Below are 20,797 nucleotides of genomic sequence, written 5' to 3'. Positions count from 1 at the left end.
TTTTTGATGCATTGGGTATTACCATAGCTTCTACTATGTTATAAAAATAATGGTGCAATTTCTGACTGGAAGAATGAAATGACACATGTAGAGAAACCTCATATCTATGGGACCCTAGAAATTTATTCAAAATTGGGGGGAAGGGCAGTAGGAGACTCCTTAGTTATTTGGGAGAGGGAATAAGGAATTCATAGTTTTCAAATGAAACCCTTGATCCCAAAACAGTGATAGGGAGAAATGCTGAAGTGACCAATTTACCAAGCACCAACCTAAAGAAAGAACAATGAAGTCCCATGCCTAATATCTTAAACATGTAAATACACATTAAAAGGCTTTTGTTAAGGCATAGACTTCTAATGATGGAGACGTGAACTTGGTTACTCAGTCAGGTCTTTTCTCAGGTTCTTTAATAAAATTCTCATTTCAATAAAATGCTAAGATTCACACTTCTTGAAGCTTTCAGAATATTTATCAGTGATTAAATGTATGCCAAAAACTCTATAAGCAAATCCAGAAATTGAAAAAACTACATAATCTTAAACTGTATTAGCTTGCAAGAATGAAAATGAGAACCACATCTCTTTCCACAGAGCAGAGAGCCCTGCCCCACGGCAAAGCCTTTAATCACAAATATTTTAAATGATGCTCAGGGTGAGATTCCACCCTTCCTTTGACTGAGATTTTTTTGGTCTAGTTATACCAATGATTCTCAATTTCAGTTTACATAAAAGTCACTCATAGGGTATTTTAAAATGCAGATTCCAGATGTATGCCCCTTTTAATGCCCTACGATCCTGATCTCTTCAATTTGGTAGAACCAGGCTACAGCTACATGCATTATTTAATAAGCACGCCCAGATACTCTGATGCAGGTAGTATGGAAGCCCTAAGTTGTTAGTATCTCTGTAAGCCACATCAAATTCCTTTTGGAATGAGGTGAAGTGCAAGTAAATCATTATCTACTTAATTAATTTTAATTTTAAATTAATCATTTTTATTAGAAACTAATAGTCTGGTACTTTGATTTCTCCACTCCCTAGAAGATCTCCTTGTAGGACAAATATTTATGCTTAAGATTAGATATTTAACCTTGATTCTTTAAATAAGAAAATTTTTTTTTAATTTAAAATTTTTTTAATGTTTTATTTTTTTCTGAGAGGAGACAGCATGAGCAGCGGAGGGTCAGAGAGACAGGGAGACACAGAATCTGAAACAGGCTAGCGGTCAGCACAGAGCCCAACATGGGGCTCAAACCCACGAACTGTGAGATCATGACCTGAGCTGAAGTTGGATGCTTAACCGACTGAGCCACCCAGGCGCCCCTCTTTATATGAGAATTAACAGGCACATAACAAGTGTTGGTGAGGATGTAGCAAAATTGGAACCTTTGTACATTGCTGGTGGGAAGGTAAAATGGCTCAGCCAGTGTGGAAAATAGTCTAGTAGTATCTTAAAAAGTTAAACACAGAATTACCATATGACCCAACAATTCCACTCCCAGGTATATTCCCCAAAGAATATAAACAAATACATGTATATACATGTTCATAATAGCACCATTCACAATAGCTAGGTATGAAAACAGCTGAGATAGCCATCAAAGGATGAATAGATGAACAGATTGCAGTATACACAAAAAATGGAATATTATTTAGCTATAAAAAAGGAATGAAGTATTGAGACACTCTACAACATGGATGAACCTCAAACACATTAGGCTGAGTAAAAGAAGCCAGACCCAGAGGTCATCTATTATATGAAATATACAGAATAGTAAATCCACAGATATAGAATGCAGAGAGGGAAATGGGAAACAACTGTGTAATGAGCATGGAGTTTCTTTTTTAGGGTGCTAAAAAATGTTTTGGACCTAGATAGAGGTGGTAGTTATAAAACATTAAAAGTATATTAAATGCACTGAACTGTTCACTTTAAAACAGTTAATTTTATATTAAAATACTTAATTTTATACCTTGATAAAATATACATAAAATATAAATTATTCTGGTTTGGCTAATGAATTACTTCAATATGAAATTTATGTTAGAAGACTAAAAATTTACTTACCCATTTTATTTGCTAGATTACATAAAATACCTAACTTATATTGAGACAAAGAGATATTTTCATAAACTATTAAATCATCAGTATGATGTTTAGGAATAAGAGTTTCTGATCTCTTGCATACACTACTTCAAGGCCAGCCTCCTCTCCTGGCCAATCCTGCCTTTGGCTAACAGTTCTAAAGAATTAAAATTAAAATCCAGATACTACTTGAGACAGTGCAATGGTCGTCATATGCACTGTCACAAGCTGACAGTGCAATATGTCAGCTTGACTGGGCCATGGGTCGCCCAGACACTTGGTCATACATTGTGCTGCGTGTGCCTGTGAGGGTGTTGCTGTATAAGATTAACAACTGAACTGAAGAACTGACTAGAGGGGATTGGCTTCTCAAGGTGGGTGGGCCTCATCAAATCAGTTGAAGGCCTAAATAAAAAGGCTGACCCTCCCTCAGTTAACATATTCTCTCTGTCTGGCTGCATTTGAGTTGGTACACTGTTCTTTGTTTCTTGTTTTGTTTTGTTTTGTTTTTTGTTTTCTCCTTCAGATTTAAACTGTAATATCAGTTCTTGTTAGGCCTCAAGCCTTGAGACTGGAGCCACACCATCAGCTTCCTTCGGTCTCTAGCTTGGTGACAGTAGATCCTGTGACTTGTCAGCCTCCACAATCACATCAGCCAATTCCTTGTAACACATCTCTTTCCATATACATGTATACATCCTATTGGCTCTGTTTCCCTGAAGGACTTTGACTAATACAGAAAAGTATTACAATAAGACATTACTGATGATGAATACTTTAGTTGTTCACTACTCAGTCCAGTAGTGGACTGAATGAAGTGGAAAGAATGAAGGTCTTGAAGGAAGGAACTAAGAGAGAAAGGCCAAGAGCCTAAGGCACTTCTTTGTGAGTCTGCCAGCCAGATGGCTTGAGGGCACTGTGTATACTTGAGGAGCCACACAGCCAAGGAAGGGAGAAGAGCCCAAAGAGATGAAGGGAGCCTGAACAGGTTTTGCCTTGAAAGTAGGCTTTGCCTACTTGATAATGTTGCCTGGTGTTTTTCCTACTCCTATTGATGCCTTGAGTCCTTTTATCTAGAGGACATTGGCAGTACTTGCTGGCGTTGTGATCATAAATTTACAGTATTAATGCCAACACTCCACCCCTTTCAAAAGCCAAGTCACAGTATGAAATACGAAGCCTAACGCGCAGCTTAGTGAGGTGAAAGTAGAGCAGGATGGAAGCAGCACAGAAATACTGAGCACATTTATTCAAAAAGGGAGAGAAAGGAAAAAAAAAAAACCCTACACAATAGATATGTAAAGACCTCAGAGAAGATGTTAGGAGCAGCTAATGAGAACAAATAGCCAAATCAAAATATCAAATCTTTATATGTTGATGAGGTTTGTAAAAAAAGCATCTTCAACTTATGGTATTTAAAAATGTTGGGGCACCTGGGTGGCTCAGTCAGTTAAGCGTCCAACTTAAGCTCAGGTCATGATCTCACGGTTTGTGGGTTCGAGCCCTGTGTTGGGCTCTGTGCTGACAGCTAGCTCAGAGCCTGGAGCCTGCTTCAGATTCTGTGTCTCCCTCTCTTTCTGACCCTCCCCTGTTCATGTTGTGTGTGTGTGTGTGTCTCTCTCAGAAATAAATAAAAACATTAAAAAAATATAAATATCGGGGCACCTGGGTGGCTCAGGAGGTTAAGCATATGACTTAGGCTCAGGTCATGGTCTCATAGTTAGAGAGTTCAAGCCCTGTGTCAGGCCCACTGCTGTTGCTTCGGATCTTCTGTCCATCCTCTCTCTCTGCTCACCCCGACTCTTGCATGCTCTATCTTGCTCTCAAAAATAAATAAACATTTTAAAAAATGTAAATAATTTGGGGCGTCTGTCTGGCTCAGCGGGTAGAGCATGCAACTCTTGCTCTTTTGGAGTCATGGGTTCAAGCCTCATGTTGGGTGTTGAGGTTACTAAAAAATAAATTAATATTAAAAAGTGTAAGTATTTCTTCAACCTAAAAACATTCAAGTTAATTACAGGTTTTAATTGCATATCTTCTATACACAGACCACTGCACCAGATCAGAAGTGACACTGGCCTCGCAATGAAGAAACTTTTAAAAACACACATACGTACTGCGTGATGACAACAATAAAATAAGACTAAATTGTGTTAACAACAGATTCCTCTTTCTTCATCTAAGATGTAGCCTTTTGGACAATATTGGCTTCTTTTATGTCTCCTGACATAAGGACGGATCTTTCTGTTGTCTGCACTTGGTAAGCACACAACCATATGCTGGCTGTGTGGATGAGCGGAGTTGAGTTTGCCTGAAGTATAAGGGCATCCTCATGGGAATACAAACAACAAAACAGGCCAGATAAAGCAGTGGGGAGGGATCCAGCATAGTCACATGACACTGAGAGAATCTGAGGACACTAAGGAGAGGAGCACATTGAAAAGAATACTGGATCCCTGGCATCCCCAAGACCCCTTTTAAGCAACCGAGTCAGATATAAGTCCTTTTACACAAAGCTCTTGCTTTGGGTCATGGCTACAGATGCCTTACTCAAAGGGAATCTAACAGGCTGATCTGCAAGGTGTCCTGTTAACCCAAGTAGCGGATGGATCCAGTAGGATCTTCCCTCAGGCACAGTGAAGGATTGCTTTCAACCAGGGCCCAGGAAGAATGTCTGTGGAGGTCTGAGGTAGGGAAGCTGGGCCATCCAAAAGATGTCTCAGGTCAACGGAGGGCCTGTTGTGGGGCTTCTGAGATTGCACTCTGCGTGTCCTTGTTATAATTAACTCCTTGCCTATGAGCTATCTGAACGTGATCTGAAAGAACTTGGCTTGGGGTGGGTGGATGAGTGAATGTGCACGCACATGTGTGGGAGCCAAGTGTGTGCACACATACATACACACCAGGATACATTTGCGGAAGGGCAGGGAAAGAAGACAAGAACGGAGGAGCATTAAGCAGAGGTGGTCTGAGGTGGAGGGGAATGAAATGGAGATGTGAAAAGAAAAAGCAGTGAAGATACATTTCCTTTGCTTGTCACTGGGCCTGGGGCTGTACCCACGTGCCTCTGGAAGTCATGATGCCTCTCTGGCAACATGAAGTTCTTCTTCATTTCTGAAGAATCCAGAAATAAGACCCAGGAAGCCTTCTAAAGGATGAAAACATGAATCCTGGTAACTTGAGCATGGTAACAAGGAGTCTGGTGTTATTTTCAGAAGTCAGGCTCAAAGAGTCTCAGGAATGAGAAGTGCCAGAAGCTTATTAGTGTGGCCAAATGACACAGGAATTTCTGAAAACACTGTTGGCTTGTTGTATTACAGGGGCATCTACTTAGAATCAAGACTTACTTTTTCTTGATTATAAAAATAATGCATGCTCACTGTTGAAAATTTAGAAAATAAAGAACGCACACAAAAATACAGTGATATATAGATGTACGTATAATCTGATAGTCCCAGAACTCTCATAAAAATTGGTCTGCTACAGAGGTTTTGTCTGAACTTAGACATGGACTGTAACAGTGAAGGAATTATTTTAGTTTAGAATCAGTTACCTTATACCAGTTTGCAAAATATAACTTTTGGACACTGCAATCGACATGAACCAACAGGTCATGAACCAGAATTCTGGGCTTTAAGAAAATATGGAGCTAGTACATTTTCCATTACAGCATGCCTTGTGTGTGCTGGCATGTGTGGCCAATCTGAAGTCAACTGCGTTGTTCTGGATCAGTGGCCACAGACAGACCTAGCTAAAGAAACAGGCTGTTTGACTTGAGGCACTGTGCTTACTGAAATAATTTCTGCTGTACCCAAGAACAAGCTGCTCTTTCATGTTATAATGAAGTTATTGTCAAGTGTGCTTTGGGAAAGCACCTAAAAAGTTTTTAATATTATTATAACCTGTCATAAACAAACACCACCAGAACATTAGAGCATGAAAGATCTGGAGTGGACCCAGCTGGGTGAGGGTAAGGTGGAGCTCAAAGCTGTGTCCTCAAGCCTGTAATAGAGCCCACAGTCTTGCTTCCAGCTGAACTAGGAGCTTTTTGTCCTATGATCCAGGGACACAAAATGGGGAGGAATACGGGCCTCTTCCCTCTTGCCCTATTGTTTATTTTACCTGAGAAGCTCCCTTTTTCCAGTGCTTTCCCCCTCCAATGTAACTGGTCCTTAGCAAAGTGTTTAAGGGTTAGTGGGTGCTGCAAACAAATGGCTTGAACAAAATTTGTATCCCCAATGAGCCAGGCGTCCTCCCCACCTCTAAGTCCAGAGGCCCACAGCAACTACACACGAACTAAGAAAACTTGGATTCATCATAGCTTTCCTTTCTGCCCCCAGAGCTTTATTCTTCTGCTAAAGAGTACACAGCAAATTCAGTTGATTCTATGACTGGCTTTTTCATTACAAAAACAAGTCACTTCAAAGTATCTGTTGAGCTAAGTTGCTGATCTAAAGCAAGAGCTGCTCTTAAAAAGGAGCTTGCACCCATACCTGTCAGGTGTGTAAGTGATTACTGTTCCCATAATATTGTGAACTGCAAAAGAATAAGAGGTGCATATTCACAACTACTCATCATTGCTGCTTAATCATTCCTTTTTCTACTATAACCAAAGTGTAATGGACAACTGGCATTACAAAAACACCTTAGAAAAAATTAATCACCTCATCATATATCAGTAACTAAATGCTATTAAATGAGGGGCGCCTGGGTGGCTCAGTCGATTGAGCGCCTGACTCTTGATTTTGGCTCAGGTCATGATCTCATGGTTCGTGACGTCGAGCCCCATGTCGGGCTCTGCACTGACATCATGGAGTCTGCTTGAGATTCTCTCTCTTCTCTCTCTCTCTCTGCCCCTCTCCTGCTCATGTGCACCCTCTCTACCTTCTCTCTCTCAAAATAAAAACTTTTTAATGTTATTAAATGAAAGACAACATAATTATAATATGGGACTTAGACAAAACTAACAATAGCTCCTAAGATACTGAGATAGACAACAATAATAAGATTACTGAACATACCTGAACTAATTCTGCCTTTAACTCTTCTTTTTCCTCCTCAGACAGCATGCTAGAGAAGTCCGCACTGGCTACTGCATCTTCATCTCGCCCTTGCAATGGTTCGGTCTCCAACAACCCTTTAGGCAAGATTGATAAAAACATAATGCAATTAAAAAAATAAATTTAGCCGACTTCTGTTTCCACAGCCTGGAGAACTAGATGCCTTCACTGACCCTCCTGCTGAAAAACAACTAAAAATTCCAGGGGAAAAAAAAAAGCTTTCTAAATGGGTGATGAACTGCCAAGAAAGTAAAGAATACAAAGAAGCCAAAAAACTAAGCGAAAGTGGGAAGCCAGAGGTATAAACAAAAGAAGTTTTCATTAGTTCCACATTTGCCACCCAGATGAATTCCAGCTTTGGCTTTCACTGTCCCCCGTGGCTCCTAGGGCCACCCAACGAGAGGGGTTTAAGGTGACAGTTGTACATAAATCCACATGCTCTCAGGGCTGCACCCCAAGAGGTAGGTGAACTGGAAATAAATACCCTTGCACAGAAATCCGCAAGGCAACAGCCTGCCTTGACACTCAGCACTAAAGGGACAGCCAAAAGTGCCTCCCTGACATGCATAACCCTGAGTGGGACCGTGTGTGAGCTGGCTACTTGGATGCACGTTACATGGGTGGTCCAAATGAAGCTCGAGATGAGAGAGTATTGTTAATTTTTTCCCACTCTGGATGTGGAAATATGTGGATACAAAACCAGGAGCAGCAGCAGCTGGGAGGAAACATTGCAGACAAACTGATTCTGGCAGAGGGAAAAAGGAAGTGCCTGGGTTCTTGATGACATTGTTGTGCCACAGAATGATCCCCGGAACAGTACAACTTCTAACTTGTTAGGTGAGAAAAATGCCTTATCATCCAAAAAATAAAGACGTTTCCCAGTAGAGGCCCTTGGCATCTGGATCATGCAAATCTGTATGTTCTCTGGAGGATCCAGGAAATCGGCTCCTGCAGACACGGAAGCTTTATTTTGGACATTTCTACATCTGTGCGGAAAGGAAGGCCTTTTAGTAAACTGTCCTGGAACAGATAGTTATCCACGTAGAAGAAATAAAATTGGATACCTTCACACCATTCACAGAGATTAAATTACAAACATTTTAGAAGACAATAGGATTTATGAACCTCTAGGTAGGAAGGGAGTTCTTAAGACACAAAAAAGAGCAAATCATGAAAAAGAAGGATGAATAAAATTACAAATGTCTCTTCATCAAGTGCACTATATAGAGAATTGAAAGACAAGCCACTAGTTGGAAGAAGATGTCTCCTACATGTGTAACTAGCACAAGATGCATTTCCAGAATAAATAGAGTTCCTACAAACCAGTTTTAAAAATGGTAATAACCCAATAAAAATATGGGCCAAAGACCCAAAACAGATTCACTATAGGGAGAAATCACAAATGGTTAAAAAACTCAAGAAAACATGCTTGGCCTCATCGAAGTTCAGGGAAATACAAATGAAATCAATGCACACCCACTGGTTTAGTCAAAGTTCAAAGTCTGACATTATCGAATGTTGATGACTGTGTGGAGGATGGAAACTCTCATACTTTGCTGGCAAGAGTATAAAGAGAGATAAATGACTTGAAAAATAATTTAACATGATCTAGTAAGTTCACACACCCTACCATCTAGCAATTCTACACCAATGTACGTATATACGTGAGCCACTCGTATATGAGCGGCGGAGGTCATTAATAAGAACTTTTATGGTAGCGAGAACTGAGAGTCATGCAAAAGTCCACAAACAGGAGAATGCGCAAGTAAATCCTGGTGCATTTACACCACCACACATGACAACAGTAAAATGACTGAGCTACAGCTACACATACATGGATGAAACTCAGAAACAAGCTACTGAGTGAAAAACACAAATTGCAAAGGAATAATAAAATATGCTCCCACCCATATGAAGGCCAAAAACATATAAACCTAAATAAAATGTTCCTCAGAAAAGAAAAGCAAGACTATGATAAAACTAACTCAGGACAAGGGTTTTCTCTGAGAGAGGGTAGGTATGAAAGGCAGCAGGAACTTATAGAGGATCTGTATCGGGTTAATGGTAGTGTTCCATTTCTGGGACTCTGAGTTTCTGTGTATGAAGATTTTCTACACTTTAAATATATTTTGTAAATATTCTTTTGTATGTATATCATTATTTGATAAAACAATTAAAAATAAATTTGATCTCGGGGCAGATGAGTGGTTCAGTCAGTTGAGCCTCTGACTTCGGCTCAGGTCATGATCTCACAATTCATGGGTTCGAGCCCCGTCTCAGGCCCTGTGCTGACAGCTCAGAGCCTAGAGCTTGTTTCAGAATCTGTGTCTCCCTCTCTATCTGCCCTTCCTCTGCTCACATTCTATGCCTCTCTCTCTCTAAAATAAATAAAAAACTCAAAAGAAAATAAATTTGACCTCCAGTCAAAAAAGAAAAATAATTATCCTACAATATTGGAACATTTTAGATAAAGAGAATAAAAATATGAACCAATCTGCAAAGTTCTCAAGCTGGACCCACTCTTGAGTCTCCTGTACCCACATCCTTTTGTCTGAATCAACAGGGTACCATCAGCACCTTGTCTCACTGCTGATACACCGACACACATCAGTGAAAGTGGCATACTGCTGATCCAAGCCCATCAGATTCTTGTCCCATCTGCCTACTCCAGAGGCCAGTTTCAATGCTAAATCATTTGCTTTTTCATTAGTAATACCTGTTCATTGTAGAAGATAGAAAAATAAAATTATCCATTATTAATTGAAATTACTGTTCGTCACACTACCCAGAAATAAATATCATTTTGGTCCATCCTTACTAGGTATTTCTTCCATGCATAAGTATACATTTTCTTGTATATATTTATATGCATTTACTGTTGTGAACTTGTTTTATTCAATGAACTCATGAAAATCCTTTATGTCTAAAGACACACAGCCACATTTATATATTTTTGACAGTTATATAGTAGTTTGTCTCATGTATGATTGATAACTTATCCTGTTTACTGGGAAGTTACAGTGAACATCTCCTAGTCAAATCATTAGGCAAAATCTTGATGATTTCCTGTACATTGTATTCAGAGTCAAAGGACATGAACTTTTTTTTTTAAGTTTATTTATTCATTTTGAAAGAGACAAAGACAAGTGCGAGTGGGAGAGGGGCAGAGACAGAGGGAGAGAGAGCGTGCGCAGGAGACGGGCAGAGAGAGAGAGAGGGAGAGAGAGAACCCCAAGCAGGCTTTACACTGCCAGCACAGAGACCCTTGTGGGGCTCAAACTCATGAAGCCGCAAGATGATGTCGACCTGAGTAGAACCAAGAATTGGATGCTTAACTGCTAAGCCACCCAAGCAAAGGCCATGAACATTTTGAAAACTGCTGCCTAATTATCCCTCAGAAACTGTGTCAGATTTATGCAAACATCAGCAGCCTATGAGAATATCTGTAGATTCTTAATACAGCAGTGTTAAGTTGGTCATTGAAAGGGGAGAAAACTGGTCCTTTAATTCTGCTTGTAAATATATTTTTTAAATGCTTATTTATTTTTTAGAGAAGGAGAGTGTGTACGCATGCTAGCGAGTTGGGGAGGGGCAGAGAGAGAGGCGGACAGAGGATCTGAAGCTCTGCGCTGACAGCAGTGAGTCTGATGTGCGGCTTGAACTCACTAACTGTGAGATCACAACTTGAGCCAAAATCGACACTCAACTGACTGCGCCATCCAGGTGCCCCCTGACTAGTAAATATTTATGATGTGGTTGATGTATTTTCAATGTTGTAGAACTGTCTACATCAAGAACTAGCAGCAATTCCAAGCACAGATTTAATAAATGGGCCCAGTAGGTAAGCAGCCCCCTGCCCTGGAGGTTAGGGTTAAAGAAGAGCCCTTGTAGGAATCTCTAAGACACTCTGGTCTCCCTACCTCAGCTGTGCTCAGGAACTAAACAGCTACTGCGTAAACTTAGCTAGGGCACAAATTCTCTCTCTTCCCCTCTCTTGACAGGGTGAGAGGACACATGCCAGGTACTCAGACTTCTCAAGACATCAAACATCTTTAGTATCTTCTTACGGTCTAGAAAAAAGACAATTCAAATCCATTGTCATTGACAATATGTGAATTGGGAAACTTCCAGTGAATTTAGGGAAGGAGGGAATTTAGTTTCCAGGAGGTAGCTTCTTCTTTTCAGGGGAAAAGAACATAGACCTTATGAAGTGAGATTCCGTGTGCTGGCCTTCAGCTCTGATGTGTCACATGTGCCATTCTGCGGCAACATCATGGGTCTTTCAAAGTCTCACCCCCAGAACGCAGCCATTCAAGAAAACTCACAACCACGTTCCTTGTTGGTTCAGGTCTAATTAGGCCAGTTACCTTCTTCACTCTTGTTTGAAATTAAATGCCAGGTGCCCACCTTCTTTTCCTACTTCTGCACCTATTTCCCTGCTGCATCCTCTTCCAGTGGCTGTTCTTGAGTCACACAGTTCAGCCCAGGGAGCCATGCAAACCCAAACAAAAAGAAAATATGGCCAGCTGGATTCAGTAAAATATGCTCAACTCACCTCAAATTATGAGGTCAGAGGTTAATTCCAGAATCTAGGAGTAGGTGAAAGAGGAGTTGAATAAGGAAGTGATTCACCAGTGGAAGTGAGTCAGAATGGGGAGGAAAAATAAAAGCAAATCGTAAGGGATACCAAGTGACAGATGAGAATGTGAGAGGGCAGCACGAGTATAAAATGACCTAGTTACTATGGAAGCAGGTTTTAGAGGTGATTAGAAACATAGTTTTAATAAAGGCAATTATCAGTGGGAAAAAAAATCACTCAAGAAACATAATTTTTTTTTTTAAATATTTTTTATTTATTTCTAGGAGAGAGAGAGAGAGAGCGTGAGCAGAGGAGGGTCAGAGAGAGAGGGAATCACAGACTGAAACAGGCTCCAGGCTCTGAGCTGGCAGTCAGCACAGAGCCCGATGCGGGGCTCGAACCCACGAACCGCGAGATCATGACCTAAGCGAAAGTCGGACGCTTAACCGACTAAGCCACCCAGGCGCCCCAAGAAACATAATTTTTAGCAGACAGCAGTACGTTATAAACATAGACAACATCTCCAAATGTGCAAACTATGCCCCTTTGTCTGGCATATTCCCCCTTTGCCAGGGAGTCAGACCATAGGGAGTTCTACCATCTGTGGGTTTGCCACTAACTACAAAGCAGACTTGACCTGTGTTCTCATCTGTAAAATTGATAACCTTATGGGATCATTGTTAAGATTAAACGATGTTAAATCAATGGAGACATGTGAAAATGTTATAAAAATTTTTAAATTTCTATACAAACCACAGTTGCATATTGGTGAAATTGCGTGTGGTAGTTTTAAAAAATATATTAATGTGCTATATTCTCTTTTGCTTCTCCAAGAAGAATATAGTATTTTCCTAGCTGTTCTAAGGCTTCCACCTGTCTGAAGTGGTACAGAGGAACAAACGAAACACAAGAAAAAGATTCATATTTAAATTCTTGGCATTTGACATTGGATTCGCCAGAAAGACAAAAGCTTGGTAAAATGGGCAATTTCTTAAGGAGAGGATGTTCTTCATATTTTATTTCCCTCTTCATATATCATCAGAAGCCAAGCCCAGGACACCCAGGCCAGGGAGTTCCCTTAGGTACAGAGTGCATTAGAATTTGTCAAGGGCACACGTCTCCCGTTCCATTCCTGGAGATGGTGGGAAAAAAGAAGAAGGGAGGAGACAGATGTGCCGAGATGTGTATGTGTAATCTTTCTCTTTGGGCTTTGGCCCAGAAAGATGGAGATTCTGTTTGCATCTCCACTTCCCACTGCTGTTGTTCTGAGATGCTTCAACCCCCACCCCCCTTGGTTTCCCTTAACTTCTCCTTTCTTTGAATAGTACCTTCACTTAACTCCCTTGAATGAGGCACCCCTTTAAGCATGCCATCCATCTGCTTCTTTCCTAGTCTCTGACTAGTACAGGAAGCCTGCTCTAATCTCTTTTATGGGCTCTAGGAAAAATATCTTTATGGCTATCCCACACCAACCTGGAGCACAGCCACATCCTTGTAAAGGGACATAATCTGCTTGGAGGCCAGGCACCAGCCCTTGGGGTTTAGTTCCTTAATTCACCTTCTGCAGTCAGTTAACCATGCATGGGGTCCAGAACCCCCCAGAGCACCTAGAGAGAAACCTGTCACCTTGATAAGGGGTTGGTGCTCCTGCAGCTGGGGCTGGGGTTACTGGCTCTGGGTAGAGGTCTGGATAGAGGAAGAGGAGAGAACTTGCCAGTAATGAAAAGCAAAGTGAGGCTGAATCAGCTTGGAAGGGCTACTGGGCTCAAACCCGATGGAGGAAGACAAGCTCATGAGTAATATCTTCAGAAAATGTCAGCACAAGAGGACATGATGGTCCCAGCTGAAGGGTCAGCAGGAAAAACAAACCATTGCATGGACTCATCCTGTTTCCGCATACCAGATACCTCCTTAAGTCAGGGCAAAAGAAAAGGGGAGCTGAAAAAGGAGAAATCTGAGCTAGAGGGAAATTTAACTGAGGAACTGAATATTATTAAAGGGGTCTTAAAAAATTATTCCACTGGAAATAGACAAACCTATTTTTCTTCTCTACTACCCAAAGCCCAAGGGCTCCTACCCAGATTGGGTATAGGTCAGTAAATAAATAAGTAAGTAGGCATACATATGTACAAGATATAGTGTGAATACAGTTTGTGATCCTGCTTCATGAGTATTTTGCATAAAAGACAGCATTTTACTTTTATTTAAATGCAATAAAATATACACTTTAATAAGGGTAACACATATTCACAGTTCTGACTATAATGCAGGAATTGTGTATCTCCATTGGCTGGGTCCATTTTTGGGAAGCAGGTAGGTATTAAGGTACTTGTCAAATGCTACCATATGCCTGCTTTCTCTACACCTACAACTGGCCATGATGACTCAGTAAGTCCTAAATGTAGGGCTGAATGACACAACATATCCAACCAGATCCAATGGAGAGGTCACTGTGGGCTGGTCCCAGCTATGAAACCTGGGTTCAGGGTCTGACACAGTTGTAAGTTGTTGGCTTCTAAGTTGGGCTAGTCTGGTCCAGGGCCTATGCCTCTCCCTGTCCTACAATCATACAAAGAAAAGTAAACAAATGTTGGCAAGTACAAATCAAGAAATGAGCTTTGGATTAAAATGCCGCCTTCAACCTCGACATGAAATCACCCACTGGCATCAACAGACTTTTAATGCATTGTGTTGAGCACTCCAGTGCATTAGGTCACGGCTCTGTGTATGTGATTACAACAGCACCGACAGCGAGGAGTTAAAAATGACTATAAACCGGGGCACCTGGGTGGCTTAGTCGGTTAAGCGTCCGACTTTCGCTTAGGTCATGATCTCGCGGTTCGTGGGTTCGAGCCCCGCATCGGGCTCTGTGCTGACTGCCAGCTCAGAGCCTGGAGCCTGTTTCAGTCTGTGACTCCCTCTCTCTCTGACCCTCCCCTGCTCACGCTGTCTCTCTCTCTCTCCTAGAAACAAATAAAAAAACATTAAAAAAAAATGACTATAAACCATGATTTCAGATCAGTGACATATCTTGCATTGTTGGAAAATATATAAAAGTTACAGAATTTCTTTTAAATAGGAAAATAACCTTGCATATATTTGTGTGTGCAGCCATATTAAGGAATTAACAAATATGGCTATGTAACCAAACAAAGGAAGAAAAGCACATATTTTCAAAAAGAATGTAAAATTATTCCAGGACTTAATCAAAAGAAAGAATGATAGGCACCTGGGTGGCTCAGTTGGTTGAGCGTCTGACTTTGGCTCAGGTCATGATCTCGCAGTTGTGGGTTCGAGCTCCGTGCTGACAGCCAGCTCAGAGCCTGGAGCCTGTTTCGGATTCTGTGTCTCCCTCTCTTACTGACCCTCCCCTGCTCACGCTCTCTCTCTCTCTCTCTCAGAACTAAATAAAACATTTAAAATAAATAAATAAATAAATAAATAAATAATAAAAAGAAAGAATGAAATAAAATAAATAAAAATCCACCCTGGTTTACATAATACATTTAAGGCTGTAATGTCTATTACTTACTTATATTTTCATTATGTTTGGTAAAATCACTTCAGGCATTCTTTAAACATAAAACTTTAAAATATCTCCATTTATTCTCTCTGGGAAAAACTACTCAGTTAATCTTACTGTTGGATTTATGGCTATCTTTAAGTGCACAAAAACGAATACATGTTAATTCAAGGAGGGTAGAAATTAAAGACATAATAAAATAAGTTTATTCATTAGAATCCTTTCTTCTGCACATTTACTAAACCGAACACAAAAACCTAAGTATTATTTCTTATGCGCCTCCATTATGAAACTGCTTTTCATTTATTTACCAGAAACCTGTATATAGCCTATTATTGAATCACATTTTTTTCCCTGCTGTCCTGGAGTTTTGGCAGTGGTCTCACATGCTAAGAAGAAAAATGGGAACTTTACACCCCCACATCCCAAAACCAAGGTGTGACCCTAGTGCCTGACATGCCAATAGATTTTATAACTGGTTCTGCTGGGGTGGGATCACCTCCCCTAGCCTTTGAGTGAAGGTGAAGAAGTGAACAGGGAGGGACTGGCTTGTAGGAAATTTGCATATACAGACAAGCAATGATTAAAGACAAATAGTACTCTCTTCTCCAGAGATCACTGCTATAAAACCTTCATGCACATCTTTCTATATCTCTTCTTATATCTGCAGTACACACTTCTCCCCGCCACACACACACTTCTTAACATCTCTGAAATTGGGATGCTTCCTACAATCAATGGTGTCTTACAATTAATTAGCAGCCATTTTTTTCCTTAGTAATGTATAAAACAATAGGTATCTTAAAATCTTTAACATCTTATGGAAAAATCTGATACATAGGTATATACATATTAAATTGAATATATCTTTTGTATATATTAGATATTAAATCTATATATTTAAAAATGAGATTACACTATTTTGCAACTTGATTTTTTTTCAGACAACGTTGTCTTCTCATCTTTTTTTCACCTCATCTGAAAGCAGACCCTATCAAAGGGCCCCAACTGATCCTGTAATGCATCTGGTTTGCCCAAACATTTACCAGTGTCTGGTAAATAATAATCAGTCAGTACATGTTAGCACCCAGTTGGGTCATACTTGAGTGAAATTCTTTGATCAGAGTCAGTTGTAAAATTCAAGTGCAATGAGAAAAAAAATATATGGTATTACTCTGTCCTCAACATGTTAAAAAAAATTCACTGCAGAGACAAGCCACTCACATACAGACCTTAAGTAACAGCAGTGCATGGTAATACACAATCACACACAAAGCAATGGCCTGGGGAAACCTAAACCGTCACACCATGCTCTGCTCATACTTCGGCCCACTTCCTAGAAGGAGTCGTATGTTCATGTGGCACTAACCCTTCTGGTCATTGCTTAATGGACTAGGATAAACCTCTGGCTCAGAAGTAGCCTCTGGGTTCCTCTCTCAAGATTTTAAACTAAGAGACAAAGGATGGATTGTTGGAAATCAGGTTAAATCGGGTACCGGCAGAATTAGTAGAGTGTAGGCCTAAATCTTCCTCAGAGCTGCCTTTGGTCACGGGTTTATTCATTCATCAGTCATTCAAAAATACTTACCGAACACCTATGAGTGTTGTGCAGCTCTTTGCCTTCATGGAATCCTGCCCATCCTAAGGTAAGTCCTTTGACTTCTGAATTTCCGTGAGCTTTCTCTTTATCCTTAAAATAAACCCAAATGTCTCTTTCTCTTTTTCACACACAGAAACTCTGAATTAAACAGAGACAATAATATTATCAAATCCAGGGAAAAGAGAGATCATTATGCACTCTCTACTGAATTTTAGCTCCATGACTTCAATGATTTGCCATGACAACAAAATCAGTTAATTAAAAGTTTGATAAATCATTTTTGCCCCAAACTTTCTGTAAACCTGAAGTCATTCACTTTGTCATTTGTACTGTCTTTAAGATGTTCTCTGAAATAAATGGTTTTGGAGGCTACACTCTGAAAATTCATAGCCCAGCCCCCATCACTCTCAGAGGGCAAGGAGGAGACAGCAGTCACCCAGCCACACACACTATGCCAGTAACATTGTCCCAGGCAGTAGGATTCTCTGAGACAGATGCAACTGTAACTGACAGTTTTTGGGCTATGGTCTCTATCTGGATTCTGAAGGCAGATCTGGTCCCTAAAATTTGGCTTTGCCACGGTTTATCTGGAAACAACCTTGTACACGCATAGAGAAAAGCACAGGGATCCAGGCTAAACCAGGAGAGCCAGAGATACTCCTGGGACTACACTGACTATGCCTGGAGAGGCCAACCAGGAATTTCCTGGAGGGGAGGGTACAAGACTGGATTCCTAGAGTTCCTGAGTCATCCACACCACAACTGTAGGTTTGTCTTTAGGAATGTGTTCTCTTTACCTGCCATGAGAAATGACAGATGAGTGTTCTCTACTCCAATGTTTGGGGCTGGACTCACCATGCCTGGCTCATCACAGCTAGGGCCTCCTGACAAGCATTGGTCAAGTCAGAACCATGGTTCCATTATATTATGTGGCCAAGGGTAGTGTTGGGGTTCCCAGAGGAAAAGCCTAAAGCCAAGTATCTAAAATAAATTGGGTTGTTTTCCAAGATGCCTGTTACAGGTGAAGTCCAGTCTCAAAGTACAAGGTTGTGTCTAGGAAATAAGTAAAGCTGTGTCCAAGACGAGGCACACAGTAGAGAGGAAACTCTGAGAGCCTGAAGGAAGTGCTCAGAAGTTTCCTGCAACAGCTCTGCACAGGCTCCTACTGGCTTTGAGCTACAGCCAAGGACCTGCTTGCTCCTTCCTGCCTTCTGGGCATAAAGGCTTTCTGCACTGCATAGTGCCATCTTTGGTCAGACAAAAGGGCCTGGAACGAGAGGCTGGAGTGGACTCTGAAGACCCTGAGGGCTCTGGACCCACTCTCTCCCTCAGCAATGCTGTCAGCACTGGTCTCTTCATCACACTGCGCTGTATCAGTGTCTCTATTTCCCACCTTGTGTTGAATCTATTGCATGACATGTCTTACCTCCTGTAGCAGAATGTAAGCTAATGAATGAAAGCCAGTTTCATTCAGCTTGGGAGCTCTGCTTTCCTAGCATGATGATATGAGGGCGGACCACAGATAAGACCAAAATGCACAAGCTGTGCCTTGAGCCACTGATGAGAAAAAGTCTCTCAAAAGAGTCACTTAGGATCAATGACCTGAATGTCACAGTCGTGTGCAAAAGTGACTACAGACGCTCAAATGACTGCAAGGGTGATACTCTCCCTTCTACCAATCCCTCTTGGGAACTATCAGTTCTTCTTAATGGGACAGTTTCTTCCATCTTCTCCTTCAGATTCTCTGAGAGACAGCAGTTTCCCTCCTCTTTGCTGAACCCCAACCCCCATCCTCCCTCACAGGTAACTGTCTTACATGAACCACAGGTGCCTCTCCTTATCACTGCCCAGTCCTAACAAAATATATACAGAATTGCCATCAAGCTGCTCTTGTTGTGACGCCTCCTGGCCTTGAGAAGTCAGTGAAGAACACCAGATGCTCCACTGCAACCAGGCAGCAGAATAATCTTCTGTCCACAAAGGATCATTTTGGGATCCTTCTCTCAGAATCCCGTTAAAATATATCCTGAGACCAGACCAAGGCTGTGCCCTGACACTGAAACCATATTTAAAGGGGAATAAATGCTGCTTTAACTGTGAGAACTTTCTCTCAGCAGCTGATCAATTACTCTATTAAGGGAAGAAGTAGAATAAATGTTTTCTTTTTAACCATATGGTATGTGCCAGGTGTGTTAAATATTGTGTCTTGTCTCCAGAAACACACTAGGCAGGTGGCATCAAAACAAAAGGTCTCAGATTTTATCCAACTCATAATGTAACAAGTTAGCCTGCTAGTTCCCTAGATGCTGGAGACCCAAGGTTCCTGTTCAGAAGCTCACAGCACCACAAATAACATGAACATCATGTTCAGTTTTGTGCCACCGGGTGACATGGAGGGGCCTGGATGGAAAGTGCTCACACTGTGGGTTTGCATCACAGCTAAAGAACATTGGGCTCAGGGAATCAAAATCATTTATATTAAGCAGTTAGCAAACCTGCCTAACCTTCGCTGTGGAGGGAGACATGATCTTTATTCCACTGGACAGGATGCAAACTTGACTTCTGCTCTAGAGAGAGACATTGTCTCTATCTACCAAGGCTATTCACTATATATATCCTTGAAAAAATTGTCCAGGAAAAAGGCAATTAGCATCTCTGCTTGCAAGATCTACAGAGAAGCATCTTCCATGGGTGGTATTTCATCATTTTTCAAATTAAGAAATGTTGGTTCAGAATGTTAAATAATTTACCCAATCCCACATATTTGATGAGTGAGAGGCTTAAGATTTGAATGCAAATCTATCAGGTTACAGAGTTCAGGCTTTTTCAACTTGACCACAATACCTCATGGACAAGTCAGGCAGGAAGTAAAATGTCTATCCCATCCCAGAAAACGCTCCATAAAACCTCTCTGTTCAGCAAGACTGAGGTTTACTGATGGTTGAGGTGTAGCTTTAAAATACGCAGCACCCCCCCCCGCCCCACCCCCTTCCAGTACTGAGCACTGAGAAGGGTGCAGAGTAGGTTTTCATCTCTTAAAACCTCTCACATAGAAGTTTCTCAACTAGTGTTTGTTGAATCAATCCCTGGGGCTACAAAGTCAAACTATCAAGTCCCCTTGAAGGCCTCGCCATATCTTTTCATTGTCTGTCATGTTTGTCTATTCTTTTTTAACTTCCATTGCTATAGCAGTGATTTAGGCTTTTTAAATATATATTTTTTAATGTTTTATTTCTGAGAGAGAGAGAGAGACAGCGTATGCAGGGGAGGTTGTCAGAGAGAGAAGGAGATACAGAATCTGACACTATCTCCTTAGACTACTGCAATCTGAGCTAAATGTTACCACCTTGCTTCACTCTTTAAACACAACCCAATATACACAACACTCAAATTAATATTTTGAACACAGTATTTTCATCCTGTCAAAACTCAGTTCAAAAAATATTCAATGGATGGAATTGCTTCCAGCCTAAATTTGAAAATTCTTATGCGAGCATCCAAAACCACCCATGGCTGGCTGCAAGTAATGATTCCAACTAGCCTGGCTTGGATTTTCCCACTAAGGCCTCAGAGCCAGCCAGGCTGTCCATATGCCATGTCCCTCAGTTATGCTCTAGTCAGTCCTATTTCCTTCACCCTCAAAGCCTCTCACCCCTTCCTCCTCAGTTCCTTCAAAGAATCCTACCAAGTTGCCAACAACACTAGAATAAATAACATGTTGTGTGCCTTAAATGTTGACTTTCTTGCCTTCTCTATATATTATATGCACTACTATATATACATTACTACTAAAGATCTTATAGAGATAAGCTACATTACAACTTGCATTTTACATGGCATTAAGACACATGATACTATATATTGCCATAATTATAGTTAAGCAATTTTGTGAAGAAAATCCTTCAGACACTGTCCTGTAAACGTTTATTGTCCTTCCTAAAATATGAAGA

At 40.9% G+C, this 20,797-nt stretch overlaps 1 protein-coding gene across 1 annotated transcript in view; it reads right to left on the bottom strand.

The window, feature by feature from the left end:
* TPD52L1 (TPD52 like 1) overlaps nt 1–20,797 on the bottom strand; it is a 111,237-nt gene that overhangs the window by 30,699 nt on the left and 59,741 nt on the right. The window contains exon 2 of the mRNA XM_077752799.1: nt 7,107–7,222. Within this exon, the coding sequence (XP_077608925.1) occupies nt 7,107–7,222 (116 nt within the window). The remainder of the gene's footprint in view (nt 1–7,106; nt 7,223–20,797) is intronic.

This window comes from Crocuta crocuta, unplaced genomic scaffold (assembly GCF_008692635.1).
Source record: "Crocuta crocuta isolate KB4526 unplaced genomic scaffold, BGI_CrCroc_1.0 scaffold230, whole genome shotgun sequence".
Taxonomy (NCBI): Eukaryota; Metazoa; Chordata; class Mammalia; order Carnivora; family Hyaenidae; genus Crocuta; species Crocuta crocuta.
The sequence above is the reverse complement of the archived record's forward strand: the minus strand, read 5'-3'. Positions and strand labels throughout refer to the sequence as shown.